Here is a 17,020-nt window from a genome sequence, read left to right as displayed (position 1 = left end):
AAAGTCTTATTGTACCAAGTGGGAGATCAAGGCTGGATGATTAGAAAAAAAAAAAATAATAAGTCTTGACATTTGAACTGCCTGCTTGGTAAATAACAACCACAGTACATGTATATGCTGTAGCTCAGAAGTCAAACTTACTTTTATTCTCTCTCTGTGATGTTAATTATGCCGTTAATTGTTTGTTTCAATCAGAACCTTCCAGCAGTGCTGTTAAATTCAACAGCACAGAACTTAGGACAAATGTTTTAGAGAAGGAAGCAGTGCTAAGATTCATTGTTGCATTAGCTGGATCAGTTACGAATGAATCAACTTCAGTACTTGGCCATCAGAACAAGTTGTGGGTCACAGAACACAAACAGGTAGTAAGTTATGGTGTATCATTATCCAGCTCTACTGAGAAGAGTATTGATACAGTAGCTTGTGAAACAAATTTAAATTTTGCCGTCAGTATTTGAATTCAAGGAAACTGGTTTAACACGTTCTTATGAAATAGGACTTTTTTTAGGTCTAACAATTTGGTCTCAAACCTACTAGTTACTGACATTTCAGAATCCTCCCCACCCCCTTCAAAAACCCCCATTACTCCCCCATTCCCAGGATCATTTGTTTTGTTCTGGTATGTCTTTATGGTGCTAGTCCAGTTCTAGCCCTCTGAATCTCTCTGTCACGGAATGCAGAGAGAGGGCCAGATCTAGTCTCTTCTGGACAGGTGCAGCAAAGGAAGGAGAGGCCAGATGGGCCATCACCTACAATATCCCGTGAACATTTACTGTAAAATCAGGCCCCTACTATTAGCTAAACACGGTGTGCTTTATATCTCAACAAACTATAGCCTTGTAAATTAATGCTGTTTTTCAACCTTTAGATTCAGAAGACATCTCTCCCAGAAGGACCTCTCTTAAATACAGACAGCCAACTTGTGAGACAACATGCATTGGAATTTGAGCATTATGTCCATTATTCAAGGTTTGTATCACTGTGGGAATCTTAAGTTTTAGTCCTTCACTACTAGATGGAATTTTTTTCTATCATAAATTCTGGCCATAATGTTGATCTATTTTAAATTAAAAATTAGGACACCCTTCCTCCTATTTTAAGTATTAATGATCCTCTTTCGAGGCCTGGTCTTAGCTTCCACTAACGATACTACATTTAGGAAATAACACACTGGCTGTGGGTAAAATTTGGGTGGCAGGGAAGGACGACTGGGGAGTAGGGGCCCTGGAAGGGGGCCCTCCTGGGGGAGTACAGATTGGGTGGTACCGGGGGTAGCCACCGTGGAATAAAAGTTCCAGACCTGCCTCCAGGGGTGAGGCCCATATCCCACAGTCCCAGGGGACTGAGGGAACCAGGAGGGGGAGCCCCTCCTGGGGGGAGTGCAGATCAGATGGTACCGGGGGTAGCCACCTTGGAATAGGTAATTTCTCCGGACCTGTCTCCAGTGGGCTAGAGCCTTACTGTGGGTGCTAATGGGTGCACTTCCCTGCCACCGTCCTTTAATAACAAACAACAGAAAGTCACCAAATACAGTCTCTGTTCATTGCTCCCTGAATGATAAGGTCTAAGGCTTGCTAAGAGACAGATAACCCTAGCCTATAGCCATTAATGGTATACAGTAATTATTATTATTATTATTATTATTACCATATGAGGAAGTAGCAGATCCCATTAAAATAGTGCTCAATACACATATAGTGTAGAGCTGAGTATATGAGTAATAACGAAGAGGCAAGATTTGCTGTTACTCCGAGTTTCGTGCTTACGCACTCATCAGACAGTATTTAATGATAAGCATTCCTATCAACTAGATATATATACACGGTATTAAACAATAGGCTAATTGCTGGACTAGTTGCATTACAATAAGTGATAGTTATACTGGAAAACAATAGGTGTGAAGACAGAAATTACGGGGACGAGTATAAACTGCGTGGGTGCAGTACAATATAAAGAAAGTGTCAAGCGTTCTTCAAGTAGAATTTGTTCTCGTGCCGGCATTTAGAAATAAGTTCTGATCTTTTGTTTAGTAGATTGTCGTTGCTATGTTTGATAATCATTAGTTTTTCTGTGAGGCAGAGGTCGCATCGTTTGGAAATGTTGTTGTAGGGTCTTGCACGGCTAATAATTGACCATTTGATGTTGAAGTCTTGTTTTTTGTCGTGTAGTTGCCAGATGTATTTAGAAAGCTCGGTGCTGTTGATGTGTTTTCTGTGCTTAAATGTGGATTTGTGCTGCGAGAATCTCTGTTTGAATGTTCCTTCTGTCAGTCCAATGTAGTTCTTGGTTGTGTTGTTAGTTGTAACTTGTGCGTTGTAGATTACACTGGAAGTCAGGCATTTGTTGTCTAGCGGGCATTGGTCTTTTTTTCGGCAGTTGCATTGCTCTCCGGTGATTGCGTTGGCGTTGTTGTCGGCGTTTGTTATTTTCATGTTGTGTTTGTTGATTACTGTTTTCATGTTGTCCATGCAACTGTAGCTGACTTTGACGTTGTTTTTGTTGAAGAGGCTGTGGTATTTATGTTGGTTCGGAAAGTGCTTAGATATGAGCTTCAGGAATGTTCTACCGATGTTTGTCTTTACGTTTTTACTAAATGGAGGGTTGTACCATATAATGTTTCTTTGTCTGTTGCGTCGGGGGCGTGTTGGTTGATTGTCTTCGTTGTAAATTAGTGTTTCAGAGTATCCGCTGGCTTTCAAAGCAGTTTCGTAGATTGGTTTGGCCTTGTTGAATTCGTGTTCGTTGCATGAGTTGGCGGAAATACGGCGATTGATGGATGCTGGAAGTTGCTTTATTATGTTAGGTGGGTGGTTAGACTTTGTGTTGATGTACTGCGGCTCGTCGTTAGGCTTTCTGTAGGGGCAGTAGGTACCTTTTGTAAGATCGAAGGTGACGTCCAGGTAGTTAACAATTTTCATGTTAGTCTGTATGGTAATGTTAAGTCCATATGTCTTGAAGCGTCTTGTTATGTCCTTCCTTGTACGGTCTGCTTGAGGTCCGGAGATGTTTTTGAAGATGGCAAGTCCGTCGTCTCTGTAAAGCCCGATGTTGTCTATCCCGTATATGTTACACAGGTCGTCGAGAATGAATAAGCCTACGAGCTCGCATACTTCGGCTCCGTCGAAGCTGCCCATAGTAACGTCAAAAGAACTGTTGTTTTTCTTGATCCAGGCGGTGTTACTGTCAAAGAGAAGGGATTTTCTTGAATGCATAATAATATCGATGTCGCGGTCCGTAATGGAAGTGAATTGTTTGGCGAAGTTGATTGCGTCTGTAAGAAGTTTCTCAGTAATGGAAGGGTAGAAGTTCTCAATGTCAAATACGGCGAAGGTATGTTGATCTTTGTGTTGTATAGAGGAGAACCAGTTGATGACGGATGATGAGTTTTTCCATTGGTTAAGGCCAGTCTTCTGTCTCACAGTCGTGTTAATGTTCGCGAGGATTTCTTTACTGATACGTCCAATCTCACTTTTTGCAGGGTTAATGAGTCTACATGTAGGTTTGTTCTGGAAGTTGTCTTTATGGTCTTTGAGTGTTATAAAAGCCTGTCGTTCAGCCATGCGTTCCGCTCGGTCGTCAATGTTCAGATTAGTAGCAATGACTTGAGCTTCTTTGTTAATAGCAGTAATCGTATTAGAATTTGCTTTCTTGTACGTCGATGTGATATTGTCCTTGAGAAGCTTGTCGTGCGAAGCTTTGTCTACTTCGTAGTAGTTGGTTGTTTTGTCAGCAGGTATGAATGTTTTTGTGGAGTTGTTTATTTTCCTAATGTCTTGTTGTAGATGGTCTTGGAAGTCATCTCGTATTTGCCTGAATTCAATGTTCTTGATCATTTCGTACACGTCAGTTTCAAAGTTGTTTAGGTCTTCGTTCTGAGGAGGGCATTTTCTTGATTTAAAGCCAAAGTTGTTGTTGTCAATGTTGTCGTCGTCGTTGTTGTGGTCTGTGTTATTCTTATCTTTATTCTGTTCGAAGAAGAAGGCTTTCCAACGCATACGCTTGATTACACTTTCGGTCTTTTCGATGAGTTTCTTGAGGTAGGAGTTTCTTGGTGGGATAGGAATGTTCTTCATTGAATAGTTGAATCTTGTTTTCTCCATTGTGGATAACGGCGATCGGCGAAAAGTGCTCTACTGTTGTTAAGCAGGAGCGAATATAACCATATGAGGAAGTAGCAGATCCCATTAAAATAGTGCTCAATACACATATAGTGTAGAGCTGAGTATATGAGTAATAACGAAGAGGCAAGATTTGCTGTTACTCCGAGTTTCGTGCTTACGCACTCATCAGACAGTATTTAATGATAAGCATTCCTATCAACTAGATATATATACACGGTATTAAACAATAGGCTAATTGCTGGACTAGTTGCATTACAATAAGTGATAGTTATACTGGAAAACAATAGGTGTGAAGACAGAAATTACGGGGACGAGTATAAACTGCGTGGGTGCAGTACAATATAAAGAAAGTGTCAAGCGTTCTTCAAGTAGAATTTGTTCTCGTGCCGGCATTTAGAAATAAGTTCTGATCTTTTGTTTAGTAGATTGTCGTTGCTATGTTTGATAATCATTAGTTTTTCTGTGAGGCAGAGGTCGCATCGTTTGGAAATGTTGTTGTAGGGTCTTGCACGGCTAATAATTGACCATTTGATGTTGAAGTCTTGTTTTTTGTCGTGTAGTTGCCAGATGTATTTAGAAAGCTCGGTGCTGTTGATGTGTTTTCTGTGCTTAAATGTGGATTTGTGCTGCGAGAATCTCTGTTTGAATGTTCCTTCTGTCAGTCCAATGTAGTTCTTGGTTGTGTTGTTAGTTGTAACTTGTGCGTTGTAGATTACACTGGAAGTCAGGCATTTGTTGTCTAGCGGGCATTGGTCTTTTTTTCGGCAGTTGCATTGCTCTCCGGTGATTGCGTTGGCGTTGTTGTCGGCGTTTGTTATTTTCATGTTGTGTTTGTTGATTACTGTTTTCATGTTGTCCATGCAACTGTAGCTGACTTTGACGTTGTTTTTGTTGAAGAGGCTGTGGTATTTATGTTGGTTCGGAAAGTGCTTAGATATGAGCTTCAGGAATGTTCTACCGATGTTTGTCTTTACGTTTTTACTAAATGGAGGGTTGTACCATATAATGTTTCTTTGTCTGTTGCGTCGGGGGCGTGTTGGTTGATTGTCTTCGTTGTAAATTAGTGTTTCAGAGTATCCGCTGGCTTTCAAAGCAGTTTCGTAGATTGGTTTGGCCTTGTTGAATTCGTGTTCGTTGCATGAGTTGGCGGAAATACGGCGATTGATGGATGCTGGAAGTTGCTTTATTATGTTAGGTGGGTGGTTAGACTTTGTGTTGATGTACTGCGGCTCGTCGTTAGGCTTTCTGTAGGGGCAGTAGGTACCTTTTGTAAGATCGAAGGTGACGTCCAGGTAGTTAACAATTTTCATGTTAGTCTGTATGGTAATGTTAAGTCCATATGTCTTGAAGCGTCTTGTTATGTCCTTCCTTGTACGGTCTGCTTGAGGTCCGGAGATGTTTTTGAAGATGGCAAGTCCGTCGTCTCTGTAAAGCCCGATGTTGTCTATCCCGTATATGTTACACAGGTCGTCGAGAATGAATAAGCCTACGAGCTCGCATACTTCGGCTCCGTCGAAGCTGCCCATAGTAACGTCAAAAGAACTGTTGTTTTTCTTGATCCAGGCGGTGTTACTGTCAAAGAGAAGGGATTTTCTTGAATGCATAATAATATCGATGTCGCGGTCCGTAATGGAAGTGAATTGTTTGGCGAAGTTGATTGCGTCTGTAAGAAGTTTCTCAGTAATGGAAGGGTAGAAGTTCTCAATGTCAAATACGGCGAAGGTATGTTGATCTTTGTGTTGTATAGAGGAGAACCAGTTGATGACGGATGATGAGTTTTTCCATTGGTTAAGGCCAGTCTTCTGTCTCACAGTCGTGTTAATGTTCGCGAGGATTTCTTTACTGATACGTCCAATCTCACTTTTTGCAGGGTTAATGAGTCTACATGTAGGTTTGTTCTGGAAGTTGTCTTTATGGTCTTTGAGTGTTATAAAAGCCTGTCGTTCAGCCATGCGTTCCGCTCGGTCGTCAATGTTCAGATTAGTAGCAATGACTTGAGCTTCTTTGTTAATAGCAGTAATCGTATTAGAATTTGCTTTCTTGTACGTCGATGTGATATTGTCCTTGAGAAGCTTGTCGTGCGAAGCTTTGTCTACTTCGTAGTAGTTGGTTGTTTTGTCAGCAGGTATGAATGTTTTTGTGGAGTTGTTTATTTTCCTAATGTCTTGTTGTAGATGGTCTTGGAAGTCATCTCGTATTTGCCTGAATTCAATGTTCTTGATCATTTCGTACACGTCAGTTTCAAAGTTGTTTAGGTCTTCGTTCTGAGGAGGGCATTTTCTTGATTTAAAGCCAAAGTTGTTGTTGTCAATGTTGTCGTCGTCGTTGTTGTGGTCTGTGTTATTCTTATCTTTATTCTGTTCGAAGAAGAAGGCTTTCCAACGCATACGCTTGATTACACTTTCGGTCTTTTCGATGAGTTTCTTGAGGTAGGAGTTTCTTGGTGGGATAGGAATGTTCTTCATTGAATAGTTGAATCTTGTTTTCTCCATTGTGGATAACGGCGATCGGCGAAAAGTGCTCTACTGTTGTTAAGCAGGAGCGAATATAACCATATGAGGAAGTAGCAGATCCCATTAAAATAGTGCTCAATACACATATAGTGTAGAGCTGAGTATATGAGTAATAACGAAGAGGCAAGATTTGCTGTTACTCCGAGTTTCGTGCTTACGCACTCATCAGACAGTATTTAATGATAAGCATTCCTATCAACTAGATATATATACACGGTATTAAACAATAGGCTAATTGCTGGACTAGTTGCATTACAATAAGTGATAGTTATACTGGAAAACAATAGGTGTGAAGACAGAAATTACGGGGACGAGTATAAACTGCGTGGGTGCAGTACAATATAAAGAAAGTGTCAAGCGTTCTTCAAGTAGAATTTGTTCTCGTGCCGGCATTTAGAAATAAGTTCTGATCTTTTGTTTAGTAGATTGTCGTTGCTATGTTTGATAATCATTAGTTTTTCTGTGAGGCAGAGGTCGCATCGTTTGGAAATGTTGTTGTAGGGTCTTGCACGGCTAATAATTGACCATTTGATGTTGAAGTCTTGTTTTTTGTCGTGTAGTTGCCAGATGTATTTAGAAAGCTCGGTGCTGTTGATGTGTTTTCTGTGCTTAAATGTGGATTTGTGCTGCGAGAATCTCTGTTTGAATGTTCCTTCTGTCAGTCCAATGTAGTTCTTGGTTGTGTTGTTAGTTGTAACTTGTGCGTTGTAGATTACACTGGAAGTCAGGCATTTGTTGTCTAGCGGGCATTGGTCTTTTTTTCGGCAGTTGCATTGCTCTCCGGTGATTGCGTTGGCGTTGTTGTCGGCGTTTGTTATTTTCATGTTGTGTTTGTTGATTACTGTTTTCATGTTGTCCATGCAACTGTAGCTGACTTTGACGTTGTTTTTGTTGAAGAGGCTGTGGTATTTATGTTGGTTCGGAAAGTGCTTAGATATGAGCTTCAGGAATGTTCTACCGATGTTTGTCTTTACGTTTTTACTAAATGGAGGGTTGTACCATATAATGCTAACAAAAGATCAGAACTTATTTCTAAATGCCGGCACGAGAACAAATTCTACTTGAAGAACGCTTGACACTTTCTTTATATTGTACTGCACCCACGCAGTTTATACTCGTCCCCGTAATTTCTGTCTTCACACCTATTGTTTTCCAGTATAACTATCACTTATTGTAATGCAACTAGTCCAGCAATTAGCCTATTGTTTAATACCGTGTATATATATCTAGTTGATAGGAATGCTTATCATTAAATACTGTCTGATGAGTGCGTAAGCACGAAACTCGGAGTAACAGCAAATCTTGCCTCTTCGTTATTACTCATATACTCAGCTCTACACTATATGTGTATTGAGCACTATTTTAATGGGATCTGCTACTTCCTCATATGGTTATATTCGCTCCTGCTTAACAACAGTAGAGCACTTTTCGCCGATCGCCGTTATCCACAATGGAGAAAACAAGATTCAACTATTCAATGAAGAACATTCCTATCCCACCAAGAAACTCCTACCTCAAGAAACTCATCGAAAAGACCGAAAGTGTAATCAAGCGTATGCGTTGGAAAGCCTTCTTCTTCGAACAGAATAAAGATAAGAATAACACAGACCACAACAACGACGACGACAACATTGACAACAACAACTTTGGCTTTAAATCAAGAAAATGCCCTCCTCAGAACGAAGACCTAAACAACTTTGAAACTGACGTGTACGAAATGATCAAGAACATTGAATTCAGGCAAATACGAGATGACTTCCAAGACCATCTACAACAAGACATTAGGAAAATAAACAACTCCACAAAAACATTCATACCTGCTGACAAAACAACCAACTACTACGAAGTAGACAAAGCTTCGCACGACAAGCTTCTCAAGGACAATATCACATCGACGTACAAGAAAGCAAATTCTAATACGATTACTGCTATTAACAAAGAAGCTCAAGTCATTGCTACTAATCTGAACATTGACGACCGAGCGGAACGCATGGCTGAACGACAGGCTTTTATAACACTCAAAGACCATAAAGACAACTTCCAGAACAAACCTACATGTAGACTCATTAACCCTGCAAAAAGTGAGATTGGACGTATCAGTAAAGAAATCCTCGCGAACATTAACACGACTGTGAGACAGAAGACTGGCCTTAACCAATGGAAAAACTCATCATCCGTCATCAACTGGTTCTCCTCTATACAACACAAAGATCAACATACCTTCGCCGTATTTGACATTGAGAACTTCTACCCTTCCATTACTGAGAAACTTCTTACAGACGCAATCAACTTCGCCAAACAATTCACTTCCATTACGGACCGCGACATCGATATTATTATGCATTCAAGAAAATCCCTTCTCTTTGACAGTAACACCGCCTGGATCAAGAAAAACAACAGTTCTTTTGACGTTACTATGGGCAGCTTCGACGGAGCCGAAGTATGCGAGCTCGTAGGCTTATTCATTCTCGACGACCTGTGTAACATATACGGGATAGACAACATCGGGCTTTACAGAGACGACGGACTTGCCATCTTCAAAAACATCTCCGGACCTCAAGCAGACCGTACAAGGAAGGACATAACAAGACGCTTCAAGACATATGGACTTAACATTACCATACAGACTAACATGAAAATTGTTAACTACCTGGACGTCACCTTCGATCTTACAAAAGGTACCTACTGCCCCTACAGAAAGCCTAACGACGAGCCGCAGTACATCAACACAAAGTCTAACCACCCACCTAACATAATAAAGCAACTTCCAGCATCCATCAATCGCCGTATTTCCGCCAACTCATGCAACGAACACGAATTCAACAAGGCCAAACCAATCTACGAAACTGCTTTGAAAGCCAGCGGATACTCTGAAACACTAATTTACAACGAAGACAATCAACCAACACGCCCCCGACGCAACAGACAAAGAAACATTATATGGTACAACCCTCCATTTAGTAAAAACGTAAAGACAAACATCGGTAGAACATTCCTGAAGCTCATATCTAAGCACTTTCCGAACCAACATAAATACCACAGCCTCTTCAACAAAAACAACGTCAAAGTCAGCTACAGTTGCATGGACAACATGAAAACAGTAATCAACAAACACAACATGAAAATAACAAACGCCGACAACAACGCCAACGCAATCACCGGAGAGCAATGCAACTGCCGAAAAAAAGACCAATGCCCGCTAGACAACAAATGCCTGACTTCCAGTGTAATCTACAACGCACAAGTTACAACTAACAACACAACCAAGAACTACATTGGACTGACAGAAGGAACATTCAAACAGAGATTCTCGCAGCACAAATCCACATTTAAGCACAGAAAACACATCAACAGCACCGAGCTTTCTAAATACATCTGGCAACTACACGACAAAAAACAAGACTTCAACATCAAATGGTCAATTATTAGCCGTGCAAGACCCTACAACAACATTTCCAAACGATGCGACCTCTGCCTCACAGAAAAACTAATGATTATCAAACATAGCAACGACAATCTACTAAACAAAAGATCAGAACTTATTTCTAAATGCCGGCACGAGAACAAATTCTACTTGAAGAACGCTTGACACTTTCTTTATATTGTACTGCACCCACGCAGTTTATACTCGTCCCCGTAATTTCTGTCTTCACACCTATTGTTTTCCAGTATAACTATCACTTATTGTAATGCAACTAGTCCAGCAATTAGCCTATTGTTTAATACCGTGTATATATATCTAGTTGATAGGAATGCTTATCATTAAATACTGTCTGATGAGTGCGTAAGCACGAAACTCGGAGTAACAGCAAATCTTGCCTCTTCGTTATTACTCATATTATTATTATTATTATTATTTTATAATAAGCAAATGATATCATAAGTATATACGGATTAATGTTTTTCTAAAAGTAGCGGAATAGTAATGTTCAGTATCTATACACGACATTCTGAATTGTAGTGTCAAAGCTTGCCCCCATTTTTTTTTTTTTTTTGGGAAAGATAGATTATTAGCCTTATTCATGGCAAACATTTCTATAGATCTAAATGATTTTGTTTATTTGCTTGAAGATGGTCCTAAAGCGTAGTATCAGGGGCTCAGATGTGTAGAGCAAGGGTCCCAGTCATGGGAGGGTGGGAGGGTAAAAGAAAAATCAGTGGCAAAGGATCGGCACAAACAAGAAGACTGAATACAATGAGGAGCGTGTGCTTGACTAGAGGTCAGGGGCATGAGGTGGACACGTGAGAGACATGACTGGAACCATTGATACACTGTCTTTTACAGATGTAGATAACAGTGGCTTTACTTAGGAAATGAAAGGTTTGTTGTGATATCCAAAAGGGGTGATTGTTTTCAACTGGGAATCCCTGATGGACTTTGAGATCAGGAATTTTTGGCACGTTACCTATGTTACTGGGATTTACTTATGAGCGTGACACGAGGTTCATAGTGTTACATGTCTCTGAAATAAAGTGTTACAATGCAGAATGTGTGTGCCTGTCTTTGAGATATTGTCTCTCAGGTCTCATTAACATCAGTTTATGGATGCCATAAACTTAAACTTGAAATTAACTGAAGGCACTTGTTGGTTTTAGTGTGAATTCATCACTGATCCAGAGGGTTGATGCTATTTCCCCTTCTATTCTGACCAAGATTAATCTTGGTCTGTTTTTGAAGGAAGGTGACCTCTTCCTCTTCTCAAAGATTGGGATTTTGTTCCTCTTAGTGCAATGTCTCACTTTTACTCTTTTAATCCATGACAGGGAACTATTTGAATGTCCTCCAGTGCTTTCAGTACTGAGGAATGGTTCAACACAGGGAAAACACCATACTGAAACACAGGTGCATATATGGAACTGTACATACTAAGATACACATAATAATAATTATTGTCTAAGGTTAAGCACACACTAGGGGATATGCAGGGCTTGAAAAAAGTACTGTCTGTTCTTCCAGAACAAGTAGAGTTTCTTGCTGGGCAAGTACCTTTTCATTCTCACTTACCCAATGGGCAACGACCCACAGGCAAGTTGTCTGCCAACTAAATAAAAAAAGGTGAATAAGATGTGCCCAGGACAAACAAAATTTGAGAGCTGCTTGTCTGATTGCCAAGCTAGGATTCAAATTTTTTCAAGCCCTGGGATATGTTGCGAAGAAGGGAAGCGGGGATGTGAAGTTGGGACAAGCCTCTCTGTGTGTATATAGGACACATGTTGCAGGGATAGCAAACAAGAACATTTGCAACATCAGAAATTGAGTTCATTTTGTCCCTGCTTCATGATGCACAATACCGTGGAGCTGAATTTCCTTGCAAGGGAACTTTTTTTTTTGCAAAAACAGGCATGTCAGACAAGGAAAACTGTCAGTGCAACATATACCTGCAATATGTCCCCTAGGGTGTGTTGATCTTAAATATTACCGGGATGCTACTGAGCCATTCAAAGAAAATCCACTTTTGTATAGACCGTCCTATGACAATAACTTATAGTATTAACAATTTAAGTATTTTTTATTACATTCAGATCTTTGATGCATTGCCAGGATCATTTTCTGGGAAAGCAAAGTTCTTTGCCCGAAAGGTAACAAACCATGCAAACAGTGTGCAGTACATACATGAAAAATACATCATTCTATTTGTATACTGATCATGATTTAGTTGGTAATTATTGTTAAAAAAAAAGTTGATATAGATGGTACTAAGACAGTTTTGGCTAACTCCTCATCCTTAGTAAGTTTGAGTAATGCAGGATGTTGTTATGCATGAATCTGAAATTAAGAACAAATGTTGCCTAAGGTGTTTGGGTTTGACTTCAAGGAATGGTTTTCATGCATGATTTGAAACTTAAGAGTGTGCAAATGTTAAAATTTTGTAGACTTCTGGGATTACTATGGTAATCTAACTGGATGTAGCATAGTATGAGGTATGTATCGTATTAGCCAACTTCAGCTTGTAAACATTTTTTTGTTGTACATGAATTTTTCAGTATACAAGTGAAGACCGGTATGAGAAAGATGGTCGCAGCTCTTTGTTTAGTGCACTGGTGCACAGCCGCACTGACGACATGCAAGTCAAACTGACTTTACCTGAACTCCGAGGTGCCTCCAAGTAAGTTGAAACATTGAATAAGCCTTAAACTACAGCTGGACCCAGTTAATTCAAACTCGGTTATTTCAAATAATCTCCCATTATTTCAAACTCAAAACCATTTCCCTTGGAAATTTTCCGTTCCCTTGCCCTTTTGTCATTTACTACATGCATCAGCTATTTTGAACTGCGGCTATTTTGAACGCTATTTTTTGTTTCCCCTGAGGGTTTGAAATAGTGGGGTTCAACTGTACTTGTTGTTGCTGTAGATTTGAACAGCTGGCAACAAATAAAATTTTATGCTTTTAACTAGAGTGTGAAGAAGGTGAATTTTTCTACTGTGTCCTGATTGAATATTTCATCCTTCAATCAGCATCAATTTTAAAAATGTCACTTTGCTATAGGGTTAGCCTGCAATGCAGGCAGGCTCTTTTGTTAGGGGCTTTGGGCAATTCACCAAAACACTTATTGTTGTAATGGTGAAGCTGTTGATGTAGTATTAAATGCTTATTAAAAGCTAATGTTTACTTAACAAAAATATGTAACAGTCAGTTTAGAATAGCAATATTTTGTTAACATTGCTGTCACTGATTCTTCACAGGACACTCCATTCATTGGCTACTGAACACCAAGAGGTGAGTGCATCTTTTTAAACAAACCCTAGGAAGGAGGTTGCGTTTTAAAGGGCTGCTGTCATTTCTGTTGTGATGATATAATGATTTTGCTGCATGTGAAGATTCAGGCACTTCTGAGTATAACTCTTAGTTACTTTATGTTAGGGAAACGGGGATAAACTTAGACAAGATGGGGCAGTGGTGTGACATTGCCACCACATGTTACATGCAATCAGGGGCCTCTCTTACTTAAAGAACTTTGTTATATACATGTAGCTTTGTGGTGGTGTCTTCTGTGCTGTCAAATACTATTTAAGTAACAACAAAACACTTGTCTTTACATGCATGTAGAGTGCAGATGACGAAGGCTTTGAATCTCTAGAGACAAGCTCCAGCTCATCCACTACATCAGAGCAAGCCATACAAGACAACACTGACATCTGGTCTGCTGCTTTAGCACTGCCCTCACAAAAATTTTATACTTGGGAGATGGAAGGAAGGTACAGTAAGTGTTTGATGAAAAACTAAAATGAGAAAGAAGCCAAAGGAAAGTTGAAAAAGGAAACAACTTTTAGTCGCTAATTTTCTGTGTGCAAGTCAGAAAAGTACATTGTACAGGATCACAAAGAGCATTAACCAATTTGAACATATTTTTAGCAAGAGAGCATCTGATTGGTTACTTGTTTATTGGCCCTCTTAACTAACTTACCGGTGTAGTATCGTGATAATATTTTACCATTGCAAAGCAGATCTTATTCAAGCTCAGTAGAACTTTACTCTGGTTATAGTGGTCACTGGGTCAAATTCAATTAATTGTCAGATTATTGGAGGGGGTTTGTACTTCGCCAGTAGAACTACCCTTACTAGTTAGCTGTATATATCCTGACTTATAATTTCAGGCGAGAGCTGTTAGATGAGAAACCTTATCTCTCAGAAGCAGGTCCTGCAGTGTTTGATGCACTGTATGACACGGTGGTTTGTCAAGTCTCATACATAGTGAAATCTCCTACTTTGAGTCGCAATATGGTTTCCTTGCATGCCCTGATCAAAGATTCCATTAATGTGCTCATTGGTGTGCCTTCTGCAACATTTCATCGTGATAAGGTAAATAAGTAATTAAAAGTAACTGTATTCATTCTCAGTGGTTAATCTGGTGTCAAATTAGGAAACTAGAGAATCCTCCAAAACAGCCATTCTTTGGCACACAGTGAGGAACAATAGCTTAACAAGCTGCTTTATAGGAAGCTAGTCACTTTATATTGCTTATGTGTTTGTGGAGTACACACAAATTCTTAACCTGTACAAGAAAATTTATATTCTCACTCCAACCTCTCTCCATACATGTATTTTCTGGGTACCAGCAAGTTTTTGGGACAACAAGTTAACCTAGACCAGACTAGCATTTTCTTAAAGGGAGCAGCAACATTCATAGTCAGACTTTCCCATTACTAAAAGCTAGTGCTCAGAAACAACTGGTATTAAGTGATTTACTTCCAAGTCAGTGACCATCATGTAATTTCTCATTACAAAATCAATATCCTGTTAAGCAGACAGGTGATGATAAAATAGGAAATCATTAACTAAGTGATACTGTCCCAGCATATCACCAAATTCTGTAAACCGCTTAAAACAATATGTTTGGTAAAGGTGAATTAATCAACATGACACGAGCGTGGGACAAAGAAAAACTCTGAGTCCCCGACAGGAATCGAACCCATGACCTCCCGAACACCGGGCGGGCACTCTATAGAGTGCCCGCCCGGTGTTCGGGAGGTCATGGGTTCGATTCCTGTCGGGGACTCAGAGTTTTTCTTTGTCCCACGCTCGTGTCATGTTGATTAATTCACCTTCACATTTCATTACCGAGCTTAAAATTCACCATCTTTATTAACTTATCACTACTCACGATGAATTCGATAGCGTTGATCCTAGCAGTATGCAGGACACCTATCATATATGAACTCAGTTAAATGACCTTGCTCTCCATGAGTTCTCGTAGCTCAGTGTATAGAGTGCCCGCCTGGTGTTCGGGAGGTCATGGGTTCGATTCCTGTCGGGGACTCAGAGTTTTTCTTTGTCCCACGCTCGTGTCATGTTGATTAATTCACCTTCACATTTCATTACCGAGCTTAAAATTCACCATCTTTATTAACTTATCACTACTCACGATGAATTCGATAGCGTTGATCCTAGCAGTATGCAGGACACCTATCATATATGAACTCAGTTAAATGACCTTGCTCTCCATGAGTTCTCGTAGCTCAGTGTATAGAGTGCCCGCCTGGTGTTCGGGAGGTCATGGGTTCGATTCCTGTCGGGGACTCAGAGTTTTTCTTTGTCCCACGCTCGTGTCATGTTGATTAATTCACCTTCACATTTCATTACCGAGCTTAAAATTCACCATCTTTATTAACTTATCACTACTCACGATGAATTCGATAGCGTTGATCCTAGCAGTATGCAGGACACCTATCATATATGAACTCAGTTAAATGACCTTGCTCTCCATGAGTTCTCGTAGCTCAGTGTATAGAGTGCCCGCCTGGTGTTCGGGAGGTCATGGGTTCGATTCCTGTCGGGGACTCAGAGTTTTTCTTTGTCCCACGCTCGTGTCATGTTGATTAATTCACCTTCACATTTCATTACCGAGCTTAAAATTCACCATCTTTATTAACTTATCACTACTCACGATGAATTCGATAGCGTTGATCCTAGCAGTATGCAGGACACCTATCATATATGAACTCAGTTAAATGACCTTGCTCTCCATGAGTTCTCGTAGCTCAGTGTATAGAGTGCCCGCCTGGTGTTCGGGAGGTCATGGGTTCGATTCCTGTCGGGGACTCAGAGTTTTTCTTTGTCCCACGCTCGTGTCATGTTGATTAATTCACCTTCACATTTCATTACCGAGCTTAAAATTTACCATCTTTATTAACTTATCACTACTCACGATGAATTTGATAGCGTTGATCCTAGCAGTATGCAGGACACCTATCATATATGAACTCAGTTAAATGACCTTGCTCTCCATGAGTTCTCGTAGCTCAGTGTATAGAGTGCCCGCCTGGTGTTCGGGAGGTCATGGGTTCGATTCCTGTCGGGGACTCAGAGTTTTTCTTTGTCCCACGCTCGTGTCATGTTGATTAATTCACCTTCACATTTCATTACCGAGCTTAAAATTCACCATCTTTATTAACTTATCACTACTCACGATGAATTCGATAGCGTTGATCCTAGCAGTATGCAGGACACCTATCATATATGAACTCAGTTAAATGACCTTGCTCTCCATGAGTTCTCGTAGCTCAGTGTATAGAGTGCCCGCCTGGTGTTCGGGAGGTCATGGGTTCGATTCCTGTCGGGGACTCAGAGTTTTTCTTTGTCCCACGCTCGTGTCATGTTGATTAATTCACCTTCACATTTCATTACCGAGCTTAAAATTCACCATCTTTATTAACTTATCACTACTCACGATGAATTCGATAGCGTTGATCCTAGCAGTATGCAGGACACCTATCATATATGAACTCAGTTAAATGACCTTGCTCTCCATGAGTTCTCGTAGCTCAGTGTATAGAGTGCCCGCCTGGTGTTCGGGAGGTCATGGGTTCGATTCCTGTCGGGGACTCAGAGTTTTTCTTTGTCCCACGCTCGTGTCATGTTGATTAATTCACCTTCACATTTCA

At 40.3% G+C, this 17,020-nt stretch overlaps 1 protein-coding gene across 1 annotated transcript in view; it reads left to right on the top strand.

Annotated features, from left to right (window-relative positions):
* The window catches only part of LOC110069744 (gamma-tubulin complex component 6-like), a 37,761-nt gene that overhangs the window by 739 nt on the left and 20,002 nt on the right, over window positions 1–17,020 (top strand). The window contains exons 2-9 of the mRNA XM_020777287.2: window positions 196–362; window positions 869–969; window positions 11,399–11,477; window positions 12,158–12,214; window positions 12,620–12,741; window positions 13,322–13,355; window positions 13,686–13,834; window positions 14,234–14,438. Coding sequence (XP_020632946.2) covers window positions 196–362; window positions 869–969; window positions 11,399–11,477; window positions 12,158–12,214; window positions 12,620–12,741; window positions 13,322–13,355; window positions 13,686–13,834; window positions 14,234–14,438 — 914 coding nt within the window. The remainder of the gene's footprint in view (window positions 1–195; window positions 363–868; window positions 970–11,398; window positions 11,478–12,157; window positions 12,215–12,619; window positions 12,742–13,321; window positions 13,356–13,685; window positions 13,835–14,233; window positions 14,439–17,020) is intronic.

This window comes from Orbicella faveolata, unplaced genomic scaffold (genome assembly GCF_042242905.1).
Source record: "Orbicella faveolata isolate gen_17 unplaced genomic scaffold, um_ofav_v1 contig_48, whole genome shotgun sequence".
Taxonomy (NCBI): domain Eukaryota; kingdom Metazoa; phylum Cnidaria; class Anthozoa; order Scleractinia; family Merulinidae; genus Orbicella; species Orbicella faveolata.
The sequence above is the reverse complement of the archived record's forward strand: the minus strand, read 5'-3'. Positions and strand labels throughout refer to the sequence as shown.